The sequence below is a fragment of the Castor canadensis genome, chromosome 2, assembly GCF_047511655.1.
Source record: "Castor canadensis chromosome 2, mCasCan1.hap1v2, whole genome shotgun sequence".
Taxonomy (NCBI): domain Eukaryota; kingdom Metazoa; phylum Chordata; class Mammalia; order Rodentia; family Castoridae; genus Castor; species Castor canadensis.
In genome coordinates, this window is record NC_133387.1 from 6102628 (window position 1) to 6124585 (window position 21958).

General features: G+C 48.2%; 2 protein-coding genes across 2 annotated transcripts in view; one reads left to right on the forward strand and one right to left on the reverse strand.

Annotated features, from left to right (window-relative positions):
• Positions 1 to 7759, forward strand: part of Wdr86 (WD repeat domain 86) — a 23079-nt gene extending 15320 nt beyond the window's left edge. Inside the window, exons 5-6 of the mRNA XM_020162002.2 lie at positions 1427 to 1530; positions 1648 to 7759. Coding sequence (XP_020017591.1) covers positions 1427 to 1530; positions 1648 to 1815 — 272 coding nt within the window. The 3' untranslated portion in view covers positions 1816 to 7759. The remainder of the gene's footprint in view (positions 1 to 1426; positions 1531 to 1647) is intronic.
• Nub1 (negative regulator of ubiquitin like proteins 1) overlaps positions 4703 to 21958 on the reverse strand; it is a 27706-nt gene continuing 10450 nt past the window's right edge. Inside the window, 11 exon segments of the mRNA XM_074060498.1 lie at positions 4703 to 6092; positions 6266 to 6443; positions 7096 to 7191; positions 8190 to 8336; positions 9819 to 9971; positions 10857 to 10964; positions 11445 to 11631; positions 16881 to 16987; positions 18377 to 18468; positions 18632 to 18814; positions 21045 to 21115. Coding sequence (XP_073916599.1) covers positions 5914 to 6092; positions 6266 to 6443; positions 7096 to 7191; positions 8190 to 8336; positions 9819 to 9971; positions 10857 to 10964; positions 11445 to 11631; positions 16881 to 16987; positions 18377 to 18468; positions 18632 to 18814; positions 21045 to 21115 — 1501 coding nt within the window. The 3' untranslated portion in view covers positions 4703 to 5913.

A 21958-nucleotide genomic window follows, 5' to 3' on the forward strand; every position in this document is an offset into this window, starting at 1 on the left:
TGCAGGAAATTAGCCCATCCTCCCCATACTCCCAGTTGTTGCTCCCAGGTCCCCAAGTCCTCTCCCAGCCCTTCCCTGCTTCCTCCCCAGCATCACCTTTCACCATCTGTGACCTTCACCATTCCACAAGCAGCCCCTGGACAGGCACAGCAGCAGCCGGCCCTCTGCGGAGCTGGACCCTAGCACTGGGAGAGGGGAAATGGGAGGGAAGAGACAGTAGGAAATCAAGTTGGCCACACAGAGAAGGTGCTGGATGAAGAGAAATGTGCATTTCTGAAAACAGCCTGATGTGTCCTCAGGGTTTAGGTGTAGTTTTTCCTTCTTCTGGTATCCAGGCCTCTAAGTGTGGTCCTGGCTCTGCTCAGTCAGGATCTCTAATTGAAAAGCAAGTGCGGCCTACTGTCACCTGGAGCGCCTCCCCTCCCCTTGGCCTCAGGTGGCATGGACCATGAGCTGAAGTCATTCTTGGTGGCCTGACCTATTGCCCAATGCGATGGACAGAGCTTGGTTCTTGGTCTTTGCCAACAACAGGATGACTAGACTTTACTCCTGACCCTCTTCCCCTCACGGGGTGCCCAGTGGCACTCTGGATTTCTGGACCCTCTCTGTGTGAGGAGGCAGGAGAGGAGCCAAAGAAACCCAGCAACAAAACTGCACGTTCACCCTGGAATTGTAACAGAGAGGCTGGGAAAGGCAGGTGAAGGCAGGAGTGGGTAAGGAATAGTGAACCAGGGAGCCGCCCCAGAGAGGTGCTGCCTTTGGCCTGGCCCTGGCTGCGTGTGAGTGTGGGGCACTGGGCAGCTGCCCTTCTGGAGGGCTCCTGCTGCACAGCCCTCAGAGGGCTGGGAACTGGCGTCCTCACGGGTGCCCTCTCTGGTGGCTCGCAGGTGTTGGTGGGTAAACAGCCCCGTGTCCTTGCATCCCAACGGGTCTACAGCTTCTCCCCAGGGCGCTAGCCACACAGTAATATGCCATGTGGCTTCCTTCCTGTGAGTCCCCATTCCGAGATGCTTCCTGGAGTGCCTGCCGTGCGAACTGGAGGCGTCTAGTCCCAGGGTCAGGGCTGGTTCTGGGGGAGCCAGATGAGGACAGTGATTCCTCCAGTTAGCCTGCCAGAGCCAGCAACATCACCAGACTGGCTAGAAGTGGAGTCCGTGGCTCCCTGGATTGGGAGCCCTGGGCGGGGCCCAGAGATCTGTCATGCACTGGAGGGGGCGCACAGGACTGGGTTATGATGGAGGGCGGCCGGATGGGGAGTGACAGCCTTCTAGTCCAGAAGTCCAGCAGAAGCCTGCTAGTGACCCCCAGCGGGTCTGGGCTTTGCTTCAGGCCAAGTCCCTTTCTGGGGCGGGGGTGGGGGGGGTGGGGGGAGGTGAGTTTGGGGCGGTCCCTGGGGAGAGTCCAGAGTGCCACTGTATGTCCACAGTGTTCACAGGCAGTGGGGACGCCTGTGCCCGGGCCTTCGACGCCCAGTCGGGAGTGCTGCAGAGGGTGTTCCGGGGCCATGCCTTTGTCATCAACTGCCTCCAGGTAGGACCCTCCCTGCCCAGCTCTTTGTCCCCACTGCCCCAGGGAAGTGAAGGCCCTCCACCCGGGAGGAGGCCCTGGTGTCCTGCCTGGCCAGCAGCTCACCCTGCCTGCCCACAGGTGCACGGCCAGGTACTCTACACAGCATCGCATGACGGTGTCCTGCGCCTCTGGGATGTCCGGGGACTGCCACCCCCGCCCCGAAGACTGACAGCCAAGCGCAGCCTGTCGCGCCTCTTCAGCAACAAGGTGGCCTGTGCGGCCCCTGTGCCTCTGCAGCCTGCCTGAGTGGCTGGGGATGAGCGGAGAGGGAGAGGCATGCAACTGGGACAGCGTGGCAGGCCTTTCCACCTTCTCTGCTGCTGGGCTGCATAGTGGGGGCTGTGCCTGTCCTTAGAGACCTGGGGACCCTTCCCAAAGGGAGGACAAAGCCTTGCCACTTGGCGTGCTTGGGACCCTCCCAGCTCTCAGGGGCTCCATCCTGACTGCCCCCAGCCCTTGGGGCCCTTCCCCCTCTCCCACCCGCCCCCGCCCCTTCCTGCTGAGAGGACTTCTGTGCAAAAGCCAGAGTCAGGTCCTTACTTTGGCAAGTCATCTGTCATGCGGACCCTCGGAAGAACTCAAAGGCATGTCCTTAAAAAGTGCTCTTGAGTATGTTCTGCTTTCTTTTGAAAACTCAGCCTGGCTTCCTTTTGGAGGTAGGGAGGGGCTCCAGGAACCCAGAGGTGTGACCTCCTGCCCAGTTCTGCCTCACACACCTGGCCTGGGCCACCTCTCCTGGCTGAGATCGGGGGCTACCACCAAGTTCACTGCAGAGAATGGCTGTGGGAGAGGACTGAGGGTCAGGAACAGGCTCTGCAGCCTGTCTGGTTGACAGTGAGGCCCTTACTGCAGAACATCAGTCATTTTATGACATGAATCCAGGGGGGTGCCTTCCATCAAGGTTCGGCAGAGGAAGGCTGGACAGCAGGCACCTGGCCTTGTACAGAGGAGCTGGCACTGCACCAAGCATGGTGGAGGCATGTGACACAGAGCCACTGGAGCATCCCAAGAGGTGGGCCACCAGAAGAGGCACAGGCAGGAGCCTCCATCAGCATCCCGCCCCTCAGTGGCACCTGAAGGGGGTGCCACTGCCTACACCCATGGTCCCAGATGACCCCAGGTGCAGGAAGAGAAGCTGCGAGGAACAGCGCCTGACATTAAGAGCTCAGCATCTTGCTGAGAGGTCAGCCCGAGGCAGAGCACGAAGCACCTCACTTGCACACGTGTTGATTGGTGAGGTCCACTGCCCCACGTCCCGCCTGCTCTTCACAATGGCCATGCCTGATGTGGGGATCACACCCCTGCGGGCAGGAGGAAGAATGCACACCTTTTTGATGGAGCCAGATCCCCCCAGCCCTGCCCCTCAGGAAACCAGGCTGCTTGGTGACAGACGGAATGAGGCTGGAGAACCCCAGAAATGGGACCAAACATTGTCGTTTGTGTGGGACTTGGGCTCTCATAGAGACTGGGCGGCCAGGTCCTGCTGGGTCAGGATCCCTCACTATCTAGCAGCTCCCCTATGGGGCCAGAAAGAGGGCTTCCCACCAGGCTGGGGGGAGGCTGTAGGAGGCAGAGGCAGATGGAACTGACTTGCATGTACTGACATCCCACTCTCTCAGGAGCTTGCTGACGCTGCCAGGTGGTGCTTATATGGCATCATCTTCTCACCCTACCCAGCCACAGCAGAGTGTGAGTTTCACAAACCACTGAGTTAGCTCTTAATTCCACGGCACACACAATGCTCAGTGTTGAGCATATAAAGACGACCAGGGTTCCCATGAACCCAAGAGAGGTGGTGCGTGTGGTACTGCTGGATGCTCTGAACCACACCTGGTCCTCTCTGACACCACACTAAAAGGAAGAAATCAGGGCAGGGGGTGTAGCTCAGTGGTAGAGCACTCGCCTACTATTCAAGAGGCCCTGGGTTCAATCCCCAGCACTGAAAAGAAAAGGAAGAAACCAGGTGTCTGCCTGTGAACAATCTATTCAGTTGGTAAAGGGAAGAAGCCAGGAACTATCTACAGGACATCCGGACAGGAAAACAGGCAGGGTTTGGAAGTGTCACCAGGGCCAAAGGCAGGCAGAATTTGACAAGTGATGTGGGCTCAAGGACACTGGCCCAGTCCAGCACATCCCCCCACAGCCTCGGGCTGGCTTCACAGGCTTCCATCATCTACCCCAGGCCGACCCCAGGTCCTCCAAGTGCCAGGCGTTCTGCCATCCCAAGTTACACTGCACTTGTTTTTCAGGGCTCTGTGATTGGGCCCAGCAATCCTTCTTTGTTCTTCTCCTCCCTCACCATCCCCTCTTGGTGGGTTCCAGAACCATCTCCTCTGGCGCCCACGCATTTCACATTGGGCCTGGCGTCCCCCACTATCATCTCATTTGTCTAAGATCTGCAGTGTTTTCTCCTCTGGCTTTCAAAGGAGAACCTTCCAGTGGGGGCCTTAGCCTCCTTCCTCCCTCACAGCAGCTGTGGCAAGGCAGACAATGCCCACTCCCAGGACTGGCTTCCTGCAGCTGTCTTTAGGAGGGCCTGCTGGCCTTTTCCACTGCTATTAAAATAGTTGGGAGCTGGGTGCTAGTGGCTCACACCTGTAATCCTAGCTACTCAGGAGGCAGAAATCAGGAGGATCATGATTTGAAGCCAGCCCAGGCAAATAGTTTTTGAGACCCTATCTCAAAAAAGCCCATCACAAAAAAGGGCTGGTGGAGTGGCTCAAGGTGTAGGCCCTGAGTTCAAACTTCAGTACCACCAAAAAAAAAAAAAAAAGTTGGGAACCCAGAAGCGTCAACACAGGCCAAAAATCCAGGTCTGACATGGTCTTAAATAAGACCAAGGTTCTCCACCATCTTGGCTGGTGGCCGCTTTTGACACAGACCCGATGTTCTGCTTCACCCTCCGCTGAGACTCCTCCCTGGCCAAGGCCTGCTTTTTCACACGTGCCCTCTCAGAGCAGCATCCAACCTTGCTGGGGATGGAACCCAGGCCTCGTGCATGCCAGGCCAGGGTTCTACCTGCTGCCTGCTGCTGCTTTTGAGGGTAACACTCTGTTTCCTCACAGTGTTCAGAATAGAATATCTTCAAGACAGAAAACAACCGAGTTTAGCATCTTACTGTAGCTAGGCCAACTTTCAAATGGATTTTCCACTTTTTATTTCCATCAGTATCCTCCATCTTAAAAGAACAAGAGACAATTCTCACTCATCCAAACTAGACTGCTGTCCACACTTCATGCAAAATCAAACACCAGTCAGCCCTTGATGGCAGCACACAGCCCATCTGGTCCTCTTCACCGGCTCACTGGCAGCTTTTAGAAAGCTCTCAGGAACATACCTGACGCTCGATCCACCTGCACCTGGCTGGTGCCTGCATGCTGAGCACTGAAAGGATGCCCACCTAGTTCACATCCAAGGGGAACTCATGGTGCAGTGATAAATTACCGGGGTCAGCAAAAGGCTTACCAGGTCCCCTCAGTAATGGTCTTCTGTCATCCAGATATGACAAAAATCACCACAAGAACTTGGAGAAAATATATCTAAATCTCTGATAGGCCTCTTAGTTAGCAGTGAGTTTCCTATGACAGCAGCCTCAAAATGTTAATTAAAAATAAGTTGCTTTGGTTAGTATTTAAAACTTTCTCATTTAATGAAAGGGTTTCATTTTATATATGTTCAACCCTCATACAAAGTCTGATTTTTCAGCCTTGAATTTTAGGTGCAAATTTTACTGAACTAAGCATAAAACATTGGTATTTCAAGATAAAGGCATTTGCCACCATGTGGTCTGGCTACTGCAAGCCGTGACTCATCTTTATGCCCCCACAGCACTTGGGATGAAGATTTCAAGGATGACTGTTGGGGCAGCTGCAAGGGTGGTGCAGGCAGACAGGAGTTTATAAGCACACATGGCAGAGAGAGCTTCACGGCAAGGACAACTTCAGCAGCAGTACAGGAGGCGAGCTGCAGAGGAAGCCTGGCTTGAGAGGAAGAGGAGGAGACAGGCCCAAGCACATCTATCCCCTGCCTGTTCCCCTTCCCCAGGGACCACCCTGTTCTCCAGAGGTGAGCCTGCTTCCGGGATCTAGATGGAAAACCAAGCAGGGAGGTTGTTAGGGATGCAGAACTCAAGAGGCAGAAGGGAACAGCAGCAAGACCTATACCCCAAAGTCTCCTCTCTCTCCTCTCTGCCAGGCCCCCAGCAGCCCCTCCTACACCCAAGGAGGAAGCACACTTGGAGCAAAATTGATGAAAAGCAAGAGGAACAAAAAGAAGATCTGCATTAGACTTTTCACAAGGACAGAATTTATAAGCAGAAACTTAGTAGTTATTTCTCTTCATTACTTAATTTTTGTCTGCAGCTGACTTTATATTTTCTACATAGGATAGGTACTCTGCAATAATAATCTCTTCATCTTCCAGAGTTGAGTCGAGATAGTCTTCCTCGTGCTCAGGAATGTCTTCCAGTATCTCATTTACGGCCTCTGTCTCCATGTCTTCGTCTGTCGAAGCACTAGAGGTTCCTGCATTGACAAACCACAGGGATAAGGGAGTTACTCGAGGAGGGTCACCCTCAGGACGACTGCACAGTCAGTGGCCCTCTGACTGCCTCTGTCCTGAACCAACCGGAGAGCAGGAATGCCTTTCTCAGTCTCCAGGTTGGCCTGGTGTGTTGGCAGGGACTTTGCAGACCTACCTGCAGAGTCTGAAGGAGACGGGGATGGTGTGGACGACGAGCTGTCCCCCGAGAGCTGCAGGTCAGGAGGAAGACTTCCTCCATGGTGTACGAGGGTCTGAGCTGCCAGCTGGACATTGCCCCCAAACATCCTCAGCGCAGCTTCCGCCACAGCTGCGTCAAAACCCATGTACACCAGCTAAGAAGAGCAGAGGGGTGACGGCCATGACCATGAAGCTCAGCCCACAGTGCTACATGGACCACCACATTCGTGCTCCTGTTCCCACGGGGCATAGCTAGGACAGTTCTGTCTCACTTTCAAGAACTCACTTCCATTTCTGACAAGTCACTCTTTAGCCCCAACAGGCAGGAGGCCCCCAGGAAAGGGTTTCAGGAGGTTTGGGTCTTGTGCAGTCATCTCAGGACAGTCAGGGCTGAGAGTGAAGTGTTGTGCAAGCCTGAGCACAAGCACCACGTTAAGCGGCCTCAGTGTGTGAGGCAGGCACATTAACGTGCAGGGCAAGTGTGGATGGCGCAACATGGAGGACTTTCTCAGAACACAGTGCTGTCCTTTTAGGTCCTGAGCAGGAGAATGGGGCTGACGTAAACAGTGGCATATGGAAGAAACAGGCAAACTTGAGGGAGACGTCTCAGTCGTTCCCGCTCTAAGGGACTCCTGCTAATCCCACCCAGTGTCCACCTCTGTGCATGCCTGGGGCTCTCCCAGGGCAGGCAAGTCCCAGCTGGAGCTGAACGCAGGCCTTCAGCAGGCCTGCTCAGTGCTGCCACCACCCTGGCCCCCCCAGGCAGCTCCACTGAGGTGCAAGCACAAAGCCAGGCCTGTCACTCACCTGGGCAATGCTCTCCTGGAAAGGACTTCCTTGGTGGCTGTTGGTTTCAGGATCTGAGCCTTGTAACCACCACATGTGAGGATTACTGAGGAGAATCTGGAAGCAAGGGACACCCTTCCATTCATTAAGGAATCTTCAGACTGGCACCATCACGTGTGGGCTCACAGCCCCAGCACTTGTCCATCCCTGGGACAAACGGGGAGGACACTGGTGGACTACTCAAAGGGTGCCAGGAAGCAATAACAGGGTACCCCAACCCAGGCTGAGAATGGGGCTGTGTTCTGGAAGGCTCAGGCCAAAGGGCAGGTCAGAGCTGAGGATAGAAGTGGAATAGATGGGGAGCTGGGCATGGTGGCTTGCACCTGTAATCCCAGCAACTAGGGAGGCAGAGATTAGGAGGATTGTGCTTTGAGGCCAGCTGGGGAAAAAGTTTGAGAGACACCATCTCAATCAATGAAAAAGCTGGGCCATGGTGGCACACACCTGCCATCTCAGCTACATGGGAAGTCTGAAATAGAAGGGTCATGGTCCAGACTGGCCAAGCATAAAAGCAAGATCCCACTCAAACTGTAATAAAGCGAAGTGGCCCAGGCACGCGTCATTCAGCAGAGCACCTGTCTATCAAGCACAAGGCCCTGAGTTCAAACTCAAGTACGGCCGAAAATCCCCCAAAAAACAACAGCGGGAGAGGAGATGGACCCCAGTGAGGTTACTACTGGTCTGTCATTTCTGGCGATTTCTTTTAAAAGCCCCTTTGCCAAGAGGCACTAAATAAAATCAGATACTCAAATTAAAATTGTAATTCAAAAACATACTGGAACTTTGCCACTCTCTTTTTCCACTCTAGAAGCAACCTCCATGGACATTAAACTCTGCTGCAGACAGAACCTCGACACCAACACCTGGCCGTGGCGTGCCGACCTGAGCAGGTGCCCCTCCCATGGCCAGGCAGCCTGACACTGAGCCTGAGATTGGTTGAAGGGCAGCAGACCCAACCCTCGGATCCAAACTGGGAATTGCAGGGCTGGGCTCTAATATGGGAAGGACCCTGGGGAGTGTGTAAGCAGGGCTGCAGAGCGTGCCGGAGACATCACCTTCAGGGCTTCGTCCAGGTTCCCGCTGGCCTGCTGGAGGGCCTGCTTGGCCGCATGCATGGAGTACCCCATTCCTCTCAGAGAGTTGATGCTCTCCAGACGGCGGCGCTTCTTCTCTTTCTCCTCTCTCCTTATCTGGGCCAGTTCCTTTAGGAAAACAGCGAGGCCTACTGAATCATAGACGTGGCAGAAAGCATCTTGGGCTGTGCTCTGGAGGGTTCTTCAGGTCTCCAGGCCAGGTGAACCACCAAACAGAGGGGGCCTCTCTGCCTGTCCTTGCCCAGTCTGACAGCAGGAGCCACAGGGGCAGGGGCTGTGGCTGGCTCTGAGGCCAGCAGTGGAAGTGAAGACACCTCAGAGCCCTACCATCCAGCACTAGGAGCCAGGGAACACTCAGTGCTGGAGGCCCCCAGGGAACTGGCAGGACCCTTTATGAGAGGACAGAAGAACTTCCTGTCTTGGGTCGGAAGGTGTCCTGGCTTCTGGTGAAGCGCCCCAGGATTCAGGCTAAAATGTGAACTGTGACTTAACTGGGGGTGGGGGCTCCTGAGCAGTGCCAATGCTGCTGAAGCCCCAGCATACTGTGGCCAGGGTCCACTGGAACCCAGAGTGCTCTGTGGTATACCCAGCCCTACAGCAGTGCACCTGCTCTTCAGATGGGCCTGGGGCAGCTGCAGGGGCCTAACCTGGTCACAGACGGCTCTAGTCTCTTCCCTTCTCCCTCAACCAGGCCCCACACTGGGAGACTTCTACATATATTTTGTAGATGGAGATGCCCATAAAAAATGTCATTTTTCAAAGAGAGGTTTTAATGCTAAAAAGCAAGGTTGGAAGTGGGGATGTAGCTCTGTGTAGAGCACTGCTTAGCTGGTGCAAGGCCCCCGGTTTGATCCCCAGCAATGCAATCAATCAATCAAGTTTGAAACTCACTAATTTAATCCAACGCCATCATTTTGCCAATGAAGACACAGAAATCTTCCAAGAACACTAAGTGACTGGGTCACAGTCACACCAATTTGGGCAGCAGTGAGCATGGGGAAGCAGCATGCACCTCAGATCTGCTCCTGCCCAGGGTTGGCTTCAAACCACGACCCTCCTCATCTCTGCCTCCTGAGTAGTTAGGATTTCAGGTGTGAGCCACCAGCACCAGGCTTAAAGCTTTCTTTAATGTACTTGTTTTAAGCGAAGGTAGTTTTTTTAACCTGCGTTTTCATAATACACTACTACTGTTCCTGTAGTTTGACTCATGTTTCTAGGTAAGAATGCAATCCCAAACTATCACAATGGCCCTGTGGGAAAACACAGCCTCCTTTAAAATGGTTCCAGAAATACACTGTGGTGCTGTGGGATGGACAGAGATTGAGAGAGGAAGACTGCTTAAATAACCTGCCACAATGGCAGAAAGTTGAGCTGTCTGACAGTCGATGTAATTCAAAGACAAGTAACTCCTTCCTTCGGATCTGGAGTGATAAAGTGTTCCTTTGTCATTAATGCCTCTTATGGGATTATCTTCTCTGTTCTTTCCTACCAAAGGGAGCCAAGGCAATTCAGAGACAGGCCTCCTGTTGCCCCACCCTTCACAATCTCCTCAAAGGCACAGGCCTCAAGCAGGTGCAACTGAAGTGGTACCTCTCTGCGATTGGAAATGTGGGTGGCCGCATGGTCCACGTTCCCGTCACACGCCCGCAGGCCGAGCCGGGCTTCCTGGGCAGTGAACCCCAGCTGCATTAAGTTATGAACTTTTGCCGGATCAATACACAGCTCTTTAAAGAGCTGACGAGCCTACAAACAGAGATACAAGTCTTGTAACTACAGCAACAGCAAAGGTTAACACACAGCTGAAGCCTAGAAGAAATCACATCAGACTCAACATGAATTACTTTTTGTCCGATTTTACATGGGAACTCTAAACTTAATCTCTGATCACCAATGGAAAGAGACACCTCAGGGTTGGGGATTTAGCTCAGTGGAAGAGCGCTTGCCTGGCAAGTGTAAGGCCCTGAGTTCGGTCCCCAGCACCGGAAAAAAAAAAAAAAAAAAAAAAAGAGACACCTCTATCTTTGCTTGCACAACTTATCCATTACACAGCACGAGCAAACAGGCAAGGTATTGTGGAAGTGAGTGATCCACTATCCTCTTCTTTTTTGTAATAAAATTCCCTGAATTTGAGCTGTCTTCAAGTTTGAAGATTATCATCGAGTTTTTGATGCTGTACTCATGGGATTCCTCACTCCTGCTTACAGCAAGGTGTGGTCAGGTGGTTGTCTAGGTCAGGGGCATGTAAGCCAAATGGTGGGTGCCACTTCTCCTTCCTCTATTTAGGGCCTGCTGTGACTCTCTGGCACCCTCTGCTGGCAGTACAGGCACTGAGAGGAGCAACCTGGGCTGCCCCAGTGGTACGCCCTGGCCTGGCCTGCTCATCTCAAGACTACTAGATGAGAGGTGGAAGCTTCTAGTCAACTGAAGTCACTGTTCTTTCTGAAGTGCCCTTATTACAGCATCTTACCTGCACCCTAACAAACACAAATACGTGTGTGGTACACAGAAAGGAAAGGAACAGGAGGGAGACGCATGTTTCTCACAAGTCACAAACTATGGGATGTGTAAAGTTCTCCACTTGTGGGGACCAGAACAGAAGCAGGTGAGAACAGCTCCCGCCTTTCTTACCTTGCTGAGATACTCGCGGGCCTCTTCTCCATTTCCACTGTGGTAGTTTCGGATTCCCTGAAGCAAGTAGAGTCTCAAAAACAACACCTTCTCCTTGCCACAGTTTCCCTGAAGTTATTGGGGAAAAAGGATAAAGCTGTCTTGCTTCTACAGGTGCACAGTGGTCACATTTGTAATTCCCTTTGTCACACAGAGCAAATGGTAGTACTAAAGTGTTCACAGTGTCACTACTGATGACAAACCTCAGTGACTACTTCCCTTCCCCTTGCCTGCCACACGGGAGAAAACTGAGGTCAGGACAATTGTCTCCACCACCTAGGTTGCTACTACTGAGTGTAGATAAGTGATCGATTTCAGGAGGATGGGAGTCTATGACTAGCAAATTGTTCCTCTGAGCTGAATATGCACCAAGAGACATCCAGATTCACAAAGCAATTAGTGCTTGCTAAAAGTCTAGCATACAAAGAGCACTTGGGAGTGCAGACCACTCCCAAGACAAACTCACCTCTGGCAGCAGTCTAAACACACTAACAGGAATAAAAACAAGTCCTAGAAATGGGTGACATGAGACAAGTGACAGTGACATACTTTGATGTGGACCAGTCTCTGATGGTTTTCTCCGTAACAATTTTTAAAGCACTTCTGGGCCAAGTTTAGCTTTTTCTCTGCGTCGTCAAGGCATTCCAGCTGTTCCAGGCGGAAGTAGCACCACACTATGTCCAGCTGGAGCACAGCGTAGTTATCCACCATGTCCAGCAGCTCCGTGCAGCACTCACTGCAAGGAGAAGGGACCATGTCACTGACCTGCCGCACGGAAGCCTGTGGGCTTAGAATTCCTTCCCGTGTTTGGTGTAGTTTCAAAGACTGACTGAGGAGGCTGTATTTACGATCTGAAGTTTTCCAGTGGGAAAAGTGCCATTAGGGAACAGCGGCCTGAGCCACCTGCCTCAAAACATGGAAAACCAAGCTTTCAACAGTGGCTTCCAACCCTGGCTGCAAGCTAGGCCCACCCAGGCCTGAGGAACCTCTCTCTCCTCTTCTGTTTTTCAGAAACACTGACCCTGCCTAGACCACTAACAACAGAAAACTTGAGGCAGAGGGGGGACTGTGACACAGAGGCTGGATGCTGTATCTCTAAAATTTTTGTTGTTGTTATTTACCCTGAAAACAGTGGTCTCTGCTAGGGGTGTACATAGTCCAGTAGGGGGCAAGAAAATGTATTAGAGCAATACTTTTGTAGTCATTTCTGCTAGGTTTGAGGGTGGTGAGGAGGCTTGTGACACGGAGAGGTATCTAGGATGGCGGGGACATGCTAACAGCTCCTTGTCTCTGTAACATTCCTATTCCTTGTGAATAGTTTGGTACATACACCACATTTTACACACACATGCACACACAGGTCCAGGACTTGGTAAAGGGCACTTTCTCCAAATCTGATGCAGTGCCTGAGAACCTGACTTTGGAGAAGTGGAAGACTTGAGCGGATTGAGGTCTGATTTTACACTTAAGAGAGATTTCCTAATCTGTCTCCAAGGTGTTTGCCATTCTACGACAGAGAATGGCGTCCTCTCATTCACAGGAATGCAATGGGCAGTTTGCCACTTCTCCATTTTTTTTTTTTTTTTGGTGGGACTGGGGTTTGAACTCAGGGCTTTGCACTTGCAAAGCAGGTACTCTACTGCTGAGCCACACCTCCAGCCCATTTTGCTCTGATTATTTTGGAGATGGGGGTCTCATGAACTATTTGCGTGGGCTGGCCTTGAGCCCACCATTCTTCTGATCTCAGCCTCCTGAGAAGCTAAGATTACAGATGTGAGTCACCTGGCTCCCTTTTTATTTCTTCCAGGTGTGAACTGGCTCTGTCATGTTTAATAAGCATCCAGACCAAGGAGGGAAAGCCTTATGTCAGTCAAAACCAAAATCAATGTGTGCTTATCTCAAGCATAACCCAGAACTGAATATATGTGCAGTAAAAACAAACAAACAAAAAAAAAACAAAACTATTCCTATTACTAGGGTATATTTTATTCTACCATTTCAAGAAATCAACACCTATACATTGTAACTGTGAAACTGTTATAGCCCTAACAGTATTTGAACCTGATCATTTCAATTGGGAAAAACTGTGTTTTAGAGTATATTTTTATTAATACTAATTTGATTTATAGTTTTAGTTTAATATTCAGTACTGTCAATAAATTAAAATAGATGCACAACGCTTTTTTGTTTGTTTGTTTTTGAAGGCACAGAGCCTGTGCTTGCTAGGCAAGCATTCTACCACTTGAGCTACATATCCAGCCTTCTTTTCGTTAGGTTATTTTTAGGCAGGATCTTACTTTCACCCAGGGCTAGCCTTGGACTCTGATCCTTCTGCCCATAGTCTCCTCCTAGCTGAGACCACAGGTGTGTGCTGCCACCCTGCCTTGCTGGTTGATATTTGGCCTCACTAATGTTTTGCCAGGACTGGCCTCAAAAACCTCCATCCTCCTGATTTTTGCCTCCTGAGTAGCTGGGATTACAGGCATGAGCCACTGTACACAGCAATACTTATTTAAATAAAACCTGCTAAGCCCAACTTTAGAAAAATTAAATCCAATTTGGACTTAAAGTTGGTTATTTAATATAAATTTATTATGTTTGTCTTATGAGTTTAAGACTCTTATGTAAAATAAGACAGATAATAATTTCAAGAAAGGTAAGCTAAGCTTAGGTATCTTTTTTGAAGAAGGGTTGGCTAAAAAGTCATTTTTACATTTATTACTATTTTTCAGGATTTGGGCTGTCATGTGCCTTGGTTTAGGTTTTCCCCCATATTTTTTGTACTTGAGGTTCATTAAAGTTCTTCTGTCTGGGAGAGGGGATATAGTTTTCATCAAACTGGGAAAGGTTTTGGCCCTTATTTCTTCAAATACTTCTCTGTGCCACCTGCCTCCCTCTCCTCAGGACCTCCAACTGCCTGAGGTTGCTCCTCAGCTTGCTGATGCTCTAGCATCCTCCCTGCCCCAAGTCTAGTCTTTTTTCTGTGTCATACTGGAGAGTTTCTACTACCTGCCTTCACAAATTCACTAGTCCTCTCTTCTACAGTGTCTGTTCTGTAGCTAATCCCACCCTCTGCACTTTTCATTGTGAGCGTTGTATTTTTTAGCTTTTAGGTTCCAATGTGAGTCTTCTGTGTGTATCTCATGCCTTTATCTGACATGGTCAGATAAATGGAATATTCAATATATGGACTGTAGTTACTATTTTAATGTCCCTGCCTACTAATTCTAGCTTCTTTGTCACTTCTGGATCTACTTCTGTTGATAGATTTTTCTCCTCCTTATAGGTTACATTTTCTTGATTCTTTATATCCTGCTAATTTTTAACTGGACACTGGATATTTTTGTGTTGCTAAATTACTGAGTTTTGTTAGGGATGTATTTAAGTTACTTGAAAACAGTAACTTAAGCTTACTGATCACTGGAAGGTTTCTGGCTCTACTAGGTGGGACTAGAGCCACTTTTTGGGCTCCAGAGCTGAGGCAACACATTTCTGACTGCTCAACTGCTGCCCTGTTATTACAAAGTTCTCCACTCTGCCTGGCAGGAACACAAACTACTCCCAGCCTCCGTGGTCACTGAGGGCTATTCTTGCTGCTTCTTTCTGGTGTCCTTGCCCAGCTTTGGGTAGTTTCTTCACATGTGTGTGCTGATCACCACTCACTGAAGACTCAACAGGGACCCTCTGAAGCTCTCTCCTCCCAGTAACTTGGACTTCAGACTCCTAGCTCCATCTCCTTTACTTGAGACCACATGGCTCTGCCTGCATTTATCCTCCCTGTGCTGCCAGAGCTGTTGATTTGTATACATTAAAAAATTTTGGGGTACTTCAAGTAACAGAGTAAATCTGGTTCCTATTACTCCCTTTTGGCTGTAAACAGAACTTCTATTTTTAGCTTTAAACAAGAAAAGAGGGCTGGGTGTGTAGCTCAGTGGTAGAGCACCTGCCTAGTATGCACAAAGCCCTAGGGTTCAACTCTGGACATCACAAAATAAATGAATAAATAAAGTATTCTTGGCATAATACAACACACATCAAGATGTAGGTAAAAAGTTGTGATAGAACATCTAGCTTACTTGGAAAAGATAATACCACCACTGGCTCACATTATGGCAGGTCTCCTTCACAAAAGGGGAAATCACACAAAAATATGCTAATACACTGGCCATAATAAACAGATCCTTGGGGAAAAACCACCATTCTCTATTGCTGGATTTCAATCTGGAATGTCCCCAGGGTCCCTTTAGGCTTAGTCCAAAGCTTGGCATTGCTGGAAGGTGGTGGAACCTTTAAGAGGTAAAGCCTAGTGGGAGCTTTCAGGTTATGGGGGTGGTGGATAAAAGGGACAAAGAGACACCGGTTTCTTTCTGTCTCTCTTGGCGTCCCAGCCACAATGAGGTGACCAGGCTGCACTCCTGCCATGATGTACTATGCTGCCACAAGCCAAAGCAAAGGGCCAAACACTCACAGACTATAAGACCTCCAAACTGTGAGCCAAAACAAACGCTTCCTTTTCGTAAGTGAATTGTCTTAGGTATTTGTTACAGTAAAGGAAAGCTGACTAACACATCTACTTAAAAAGATACTGACAGTAATTGTTTGACTTTGTGTCTACTACTTACTGAACACATACAATGAACTGAAGATAGTTATTCTCAGTCAGAGGTCCTCTGAGATCTGAAAATTATGTCAACAATTTGTCCAGGGTAAAAAGATAGAGAAAGGCTCACACAGATGAATCAAGACTGACCATTTCTTGTTAACAGGGAAAGCCAGCTTATGAGTTTATGGAAGTTCAAATACTAGTTTTTATTTTTATATGTATATTTGAAATTTTCTACAATAACAAGGCAGGAACAACTCTGGAAGAAAATGAAAACTTTACCTGAATTTTAAGGACTCAACTCATAGAGTCTATCCTGCAGCACAAGAGTAATACTGACATCCATAAAGACGCAGAGAGAGATGGACAGAGTAGAGACTCCAGGTACCCCTGGCTCTTGTTCTTGTTTCTACTGTTTCCAGCCTTATCCCTCTGCTCCTAAATGTTTGGAACAATAAACTCCCTCTGTGTATGTTAAACTTGGGATTTGTTCACTTAAGACCTGAAGGTGTTGACCAATGCAGCTGACAATCTACAAACATTTGTGTTTATCTTTTTGACATGTAGAGGATCATCTTAGAAATTCACCAAAATGAAAACAACTTCATAATGAGGTATATCAAATCTACTTTTCAAGTATTTAATGAGCCAGATTACAGCCTCTACGTACCATGTCCCACTAAGGGGAACCAGGTTCCTTGGGATCTAGCTCTGGTCTAGGAGACTGTCTCTGGGCTCCAGAGATAAGCATCTACACAGACTATCAAGACCTGGGCAAAAAGACAAAGGGGCAAGCTACCAGCCAAAGATGGCACATCAAATGTGTTAAAATCCTTCAGTTAATATTGATACTTTTTGAAAAGAATAGAAAAAAAAAAACTTCATTGGTCACCTTGGGGGACCAACTCATTTATTTTGAAAAAAAGGAAATATAAAGAAAGGAACCAAGAATTTTGTTCTTCTTCCTGTGCATATACCTCAGCATAAACAAATAGTTGACAAAGAAAAATATTTCTTTTCAGAGAAGTGCAGAAAGAACAAGAGTGTCACCAGTTTGCAGCCCCGAATGTAACTGGATTTGAGGAATGATCTCAACATCTATCCCAAGATCATCAAGTGAAAGGTGACGGGAAGAGCTATCAGACAGTCCAGCATGCATCATTTGGGGTACATTCCTACATGCTTCTTGTAAAAACAAGTACGTGTGCTTTCTGTACAGGATAGAAAGGCCAATCAGAGATACAAAGGTAAGGGATAACTCACAATTGATCTACACTCTTTCATATCAACCACTGACTTGGATAAAAATGTGAGTTTAAGGTTACAGGGATGGAGGGGCTGTGGGTAATCGGGCCATCTCCACTAAGTACAAAATTGCCTACCAGAAGTATTTGTCAGCATCCAAAAGGCATGGCAAGGCTATTCCATATTCTTTTCTTTTCAGGAAAGCTCTGCCTTTCTCATGGTATCCCATAGCTAACATTAGGGCCTAGAAAAGAATATGGATTTAAAAAAATCACTTTAAAATATAGCAAAACCAATTATATTACAAAGCATAGCAAACAAATAAGGGTCAAAACAAAACCAAACCACAATTACAGCCCAACAGAAAGCCCAAATTAAGAAAACGATAATCAAAGCTGCACTTCATTTAAACACCAAAGCAAAGCTCTCACTTTACGCAGCTCATGTGGTTGTAAGCAACACCCAGCCCTTGTTTTCATCAGTTTATTTTGGTATCTGCTGATCTAGATCCATTTCCAGTGCTCTGTAAAACCAAACCAGTAATTCTTGTATCCTTATACCTGTATGATCCCAGCATTACTCAGGAGCCTGAGGCAGGACTGTCACAAATTTGAGGCTAGCCTGGGTTACACAGCAAAACCCTATCTCAAAAATATTTTATAATATAAAATAAGAGCATTCATTTCACTCTCTTTCTCCTTCTTTCTTTCTTTTTTTGGATATGGGTCTCCTTATGTTGCCCAGGCTTGACTTGAACTCCTGGACTCAAGTGATCCTCCCATTTCAGTCCATGGGCATGCTGCCATACCTGGCTATCACTTCCTATTCTTAACCATAACTTTTTTCTAAAGTCTGTCAACTCTAGTATCTGCACAAAAATTTTTAAAAGTTTGCCATGGTTTGGATAAGTGTCCCCAAAAGCCCAAATGTTAAATAAAGGCTTGGTCCCCAGGGTGGTGCCACTGTAAGGTGGTGAAGCCTTTGAGAGGTGGGAGGGCCAAAACTCACTGGGGACTGCCCTCAAAGGGAGACTGTGGGACCCCAGACCTCTCTTTACCCCATCCTGTTTCCTGGCTGGTGAGGTGCATAGCTGTCCTCTGCCACACGCTTCCACGCTGATGTGCCTCACCACAGCCCCAACGCTATGGAGCCTCCAGAATTGTGAGTCAAATTAAAGCTTTTCTCTTCATAAGTTAATTATCTCAGGTATGTTGTTATAGTAACAGGAAGCAACAAAGGTGATCCAAAAATTTTTGCAGTTCATTAATTTTTTTAAGATTTGAATTTTTACATAACTTGGTTTTCTAAAGGTTTTCCAAAAAGATCTAGATGTCATCACTTAGTGTACAAAAGCGGTGGGCAAATAATCACTGATGCTTCAAAAACCAACCTCAATCCACAGTCAAACATCAATCCACAAAGTTCTGTTATTAAAACTTAATTTTAATTATTAACTTTAAAAAGAGCAATTCAAATAGTGAGGCCCACTCTAAATTGTATCTTAAAGATAGAAAAAGTAAAATTAACTTGTCCCCTAATCACTAGAGCTCTTCATTATAATGAGCTACTGGGCCTGACTCAGTGACAACAAACCCGAGAGAGGGAGTGCCATGCACACGGCACCAAAACTTACTTTCCTTTCTGATGGGGGAATTCTGATTGACCTGCCGGTCTGGTTCGCTATGTCTAAGTATGGTGTAGTTTCTGGATCCACCACCATCTCAGCTGCAGCAAGACCAAAGGAGCTCCATTAATTTAGGGTTAAATAGCAGTGACAGTGACCATGTCCAAAACGTTAGACTGTGGGACCCCCTCCCCCCACCCTATTCATGTGGCTCGTGGCCACCTTCATACACAAGTGAGGTGACAAGCCCGAGGCTGTGGGTACCTCTCTCTGCCAGTATCTCTAGTCCTCTCTTCGTCCTCTGAATTTGTTTTTCTTTTAGCTCAGCCTCGTTTTGCTCCTCTTCCTCCACCTGGGAGTTTTTCCTCACATCCTCTTCGGACTGCTTTAGCTCAAGCACCATTGCCTTTACGTTGTGACTAACTCCTTGCTCTTCAAGGCTTTTCCCTGTAACCATCAGATTGATGTCACACACATTTACTGGGCAGCAGGCCATTCTTGGTGTTAAATGGAATTCTTTTACCTGCATTAACATTTGCAAACCACAATACCACATAACTGGTAGGAATGTGCTTAAATCTGGTTGTGTGACTGTGTTACTGTTACTGTCAGCCTTAAAATCATCCAACGAGAACAGAACCAACTGAATTCATCCTTTCCAATTTTCTTTATGCTCACTCTAAGAAGAAAACCGAAGCAACAAATATTTGAGAACCTTCAGTAGGGACAGCACTTTGCTAGGCAGTATAAAAGGAAAATGAGAAAGAATAACTAACACACAAACTTTCCTCTAGCTGGAAAGATGACAAACCTAAGTTGAAGCACCAGACAAGAAGCTGAGCACAGTGGTGCTGTGGAAGAGGGATCTGTGGTCATGATAAGAACAAAGACCAAGGAGCTCCTGCCCTTTTCAATTTGGTGGCACTGAGGGAACCAAGGCTCTTCTAGGATGACTGTGGCCAGTGCTCCCCAACCCATAAATGTACCTGTGTGTCACTTCCTGCATCAATACCCTCCCACTTCCAGAGGAGAGACCCTGCAGTGCTGAACAAGGCTTATCTCACTGGGTTTCTCGCAGCAGCACTCCTGACATTCTGGGCAGAAGCCTGTGACATGGGTGCTGTTTTGGGGACTGTCTGATCTTCAGAAGCATCCACTGAATGAGAAACACAACCTCTTCCTACCACGAAATTTTGACAACCAAAAATGTCTTCTACCAATGTCAAATGTCCCCTGCATGGCAAAATGGCCCCTGGTTGAGAAGCACTGATGTAATGTTCCTTGGGGCCCTTGCCAGCCCTCCATCCTTAGGCGGTTCCTCTGACTCAGTTCCTCTGACTCATATCCTGGGGCTCTAAATGGAGGCCTTCTCAGCCCTGTACTCCCTACAGCCTTCCATTGCTCCTCACTCACTTGGGGAAAATTTCCATGAACCCTGAAGCTCCCCTCAGCACATGTAAGATGTGCATTCTAGAACTTCAAAAAAAAATTTTTTTAAAGAAAATCATCTTATTCTAATTAACACAATAAAATCACAGCAGCTTTAAGAAGGCCACATCTGTAATCCTAGCTACTCAGGAAGCAGAGATCAGGAAGATCACAGTTTGAAGGCAGCTTAAGCAAACAGTTTGGGAGACCCTATCTCAAGAAAACCCGACACAAAAAGGGCTGGTAGTAACTCAAGGTGTAGGCCCTGAGTTCAAGCCCCAGTACCTCAAAAAAAAAAAAGTCACAAAAACACCTGCCCTGCCCCAAATGCTGTACCAACTCAGTGAACTCTAGAGTCAGGACAGCTTCCAAGGCCACTCTGAAGCAATGAAGCTACTGAGAGCGAGAGGATTCACTTACAGCTTTTCGCTCTGTGCTTCATTCTCGAGTACGTCTTTACACTGATGTAACTGGTCATCAGAGACGATTTCCATCTCTGCAACTTGAACTTCTTGGTTGGGTTAATCCATTTGAAATGCTACACTGTTTCAGTATCTCACTGAAACTCTCAGAGCTTAATGTCACCCTGATTCTGGGCACACACCAAAAACTGTTTTATCTCATAAAAGGGCGGGCCACCAAAGTGCTGCTGTGTTGACTGGGTTCCCTGGGGCTCCGAGTAAGTGAAGTCAGGCCTGGAGGGCTCAGTATTGCTGCCTCCACTGGAGCCTCCAGGGACAGCGTGACCCAGTGTGTACCTGACAGGAGAGCCACAGTCATGCCAACTGTAGTGGCTGTCATCTGGGCTATCAACCCTGGCTCAGCAGCAGGGAGCCAACTGTAGTTGGTGGGGCTCCTGCCAGCAGCTGAGCTGTGGGCATTGGCCTGGGCACAGTTCTCATAGGAGGGGCTCAGATGGCTGAAGGGGCCATGTGGGGCGTATGGCTTCAGCTTCCAAGAGCCGTCCTAACTGCAGTACAGCTCGGTGTCTAGAGGTGCCAAACTCCCCATTCTAGAACAATTTATCTGACTGGTAATGAGCATCTCTCTCTTCCCACCTGCACAGAACAAGCAATGAGTACTTATTAGAAAGTTGTTTTCTACTCTACATCTTTGTTTTCTTAAACTTCTAAAATAATTGGTCTTGGATTATAACAAAGCTAGGAACTTTTGAGCACAGGAAAAGCAAGAAAAAACGTAAAGCCATCATTTCTAGTTTAGATTGATCTGCATTCTCTGCCATACATACCTAGCTGAAGTTGTTTCTTATTTATGACAATCTTGATGTAATTTTCTTGTAACCCAAAGACTTCAGCTATTCTGTAAAATAAAAACAGTGAAAATTGTAGAAAAGCAAATTTCTTATCACTATCCATTTAAAAGATTTTAATCATATAGCCATTTTATACCTTTTGCTCAGAAACACCCAGGATCTTGACTTACTGACTCACAAACATTACTTTACAATAAAGCCAGCTCACTAGGCTAATGTAAAACTGTATGAGCCAGGTGCTGGTGACTCACCTCTGTAATCCCAGCTACTCAGGAGGCAGAGATCAGGAGGTTGTGGTTCGAAGCCAACCCAGGCAAATAGTTTGCAAGTCCCTATCTCAAAAAACCCTTCACAGAGTAGGGGGGAGAGGGAGGGGGTGGGGAACGGGGTGGGGGGAGGAATGGCCTAAACAATGTATGCACATGTGAATAAATGAAAAATTAAAAAAAAACAAAAAACCTTCACAAAAAAGGGCTGGTGGGGTTGTTCAAGGTGTAGGCCCTGAGTTCAAGCCCCAGTGTCACACACACATAAAAAGTTGTCTGTGAGACAAGGGCCTTTTCTGAACTTGTTTTACTGCTGTGTCCTTAGGAACTGGAGACTATGGGACTACCTATCCATGTGAGAAGGACACTGGCGGCATGTCAGGAGACAATCCTCTCCCAGGGTCTCCTTGGAGAAGCCATGACACAGGTTGTCCCTCCTACTGGGGCCCTAATGAAGGATGCTTTCTCAAGCCATCCTTAGCCCTGATGTCAATCAATGGAAACGATGAGACAAATCAGCTGAAGAAACACAGTGACAGGCTAGCCCGGGAGGTGCTCCAAACACTTACCACTTAACACCGTACAAAACATGAAGCAACAGGCTGGGTCTCAAAGTTAGGATTT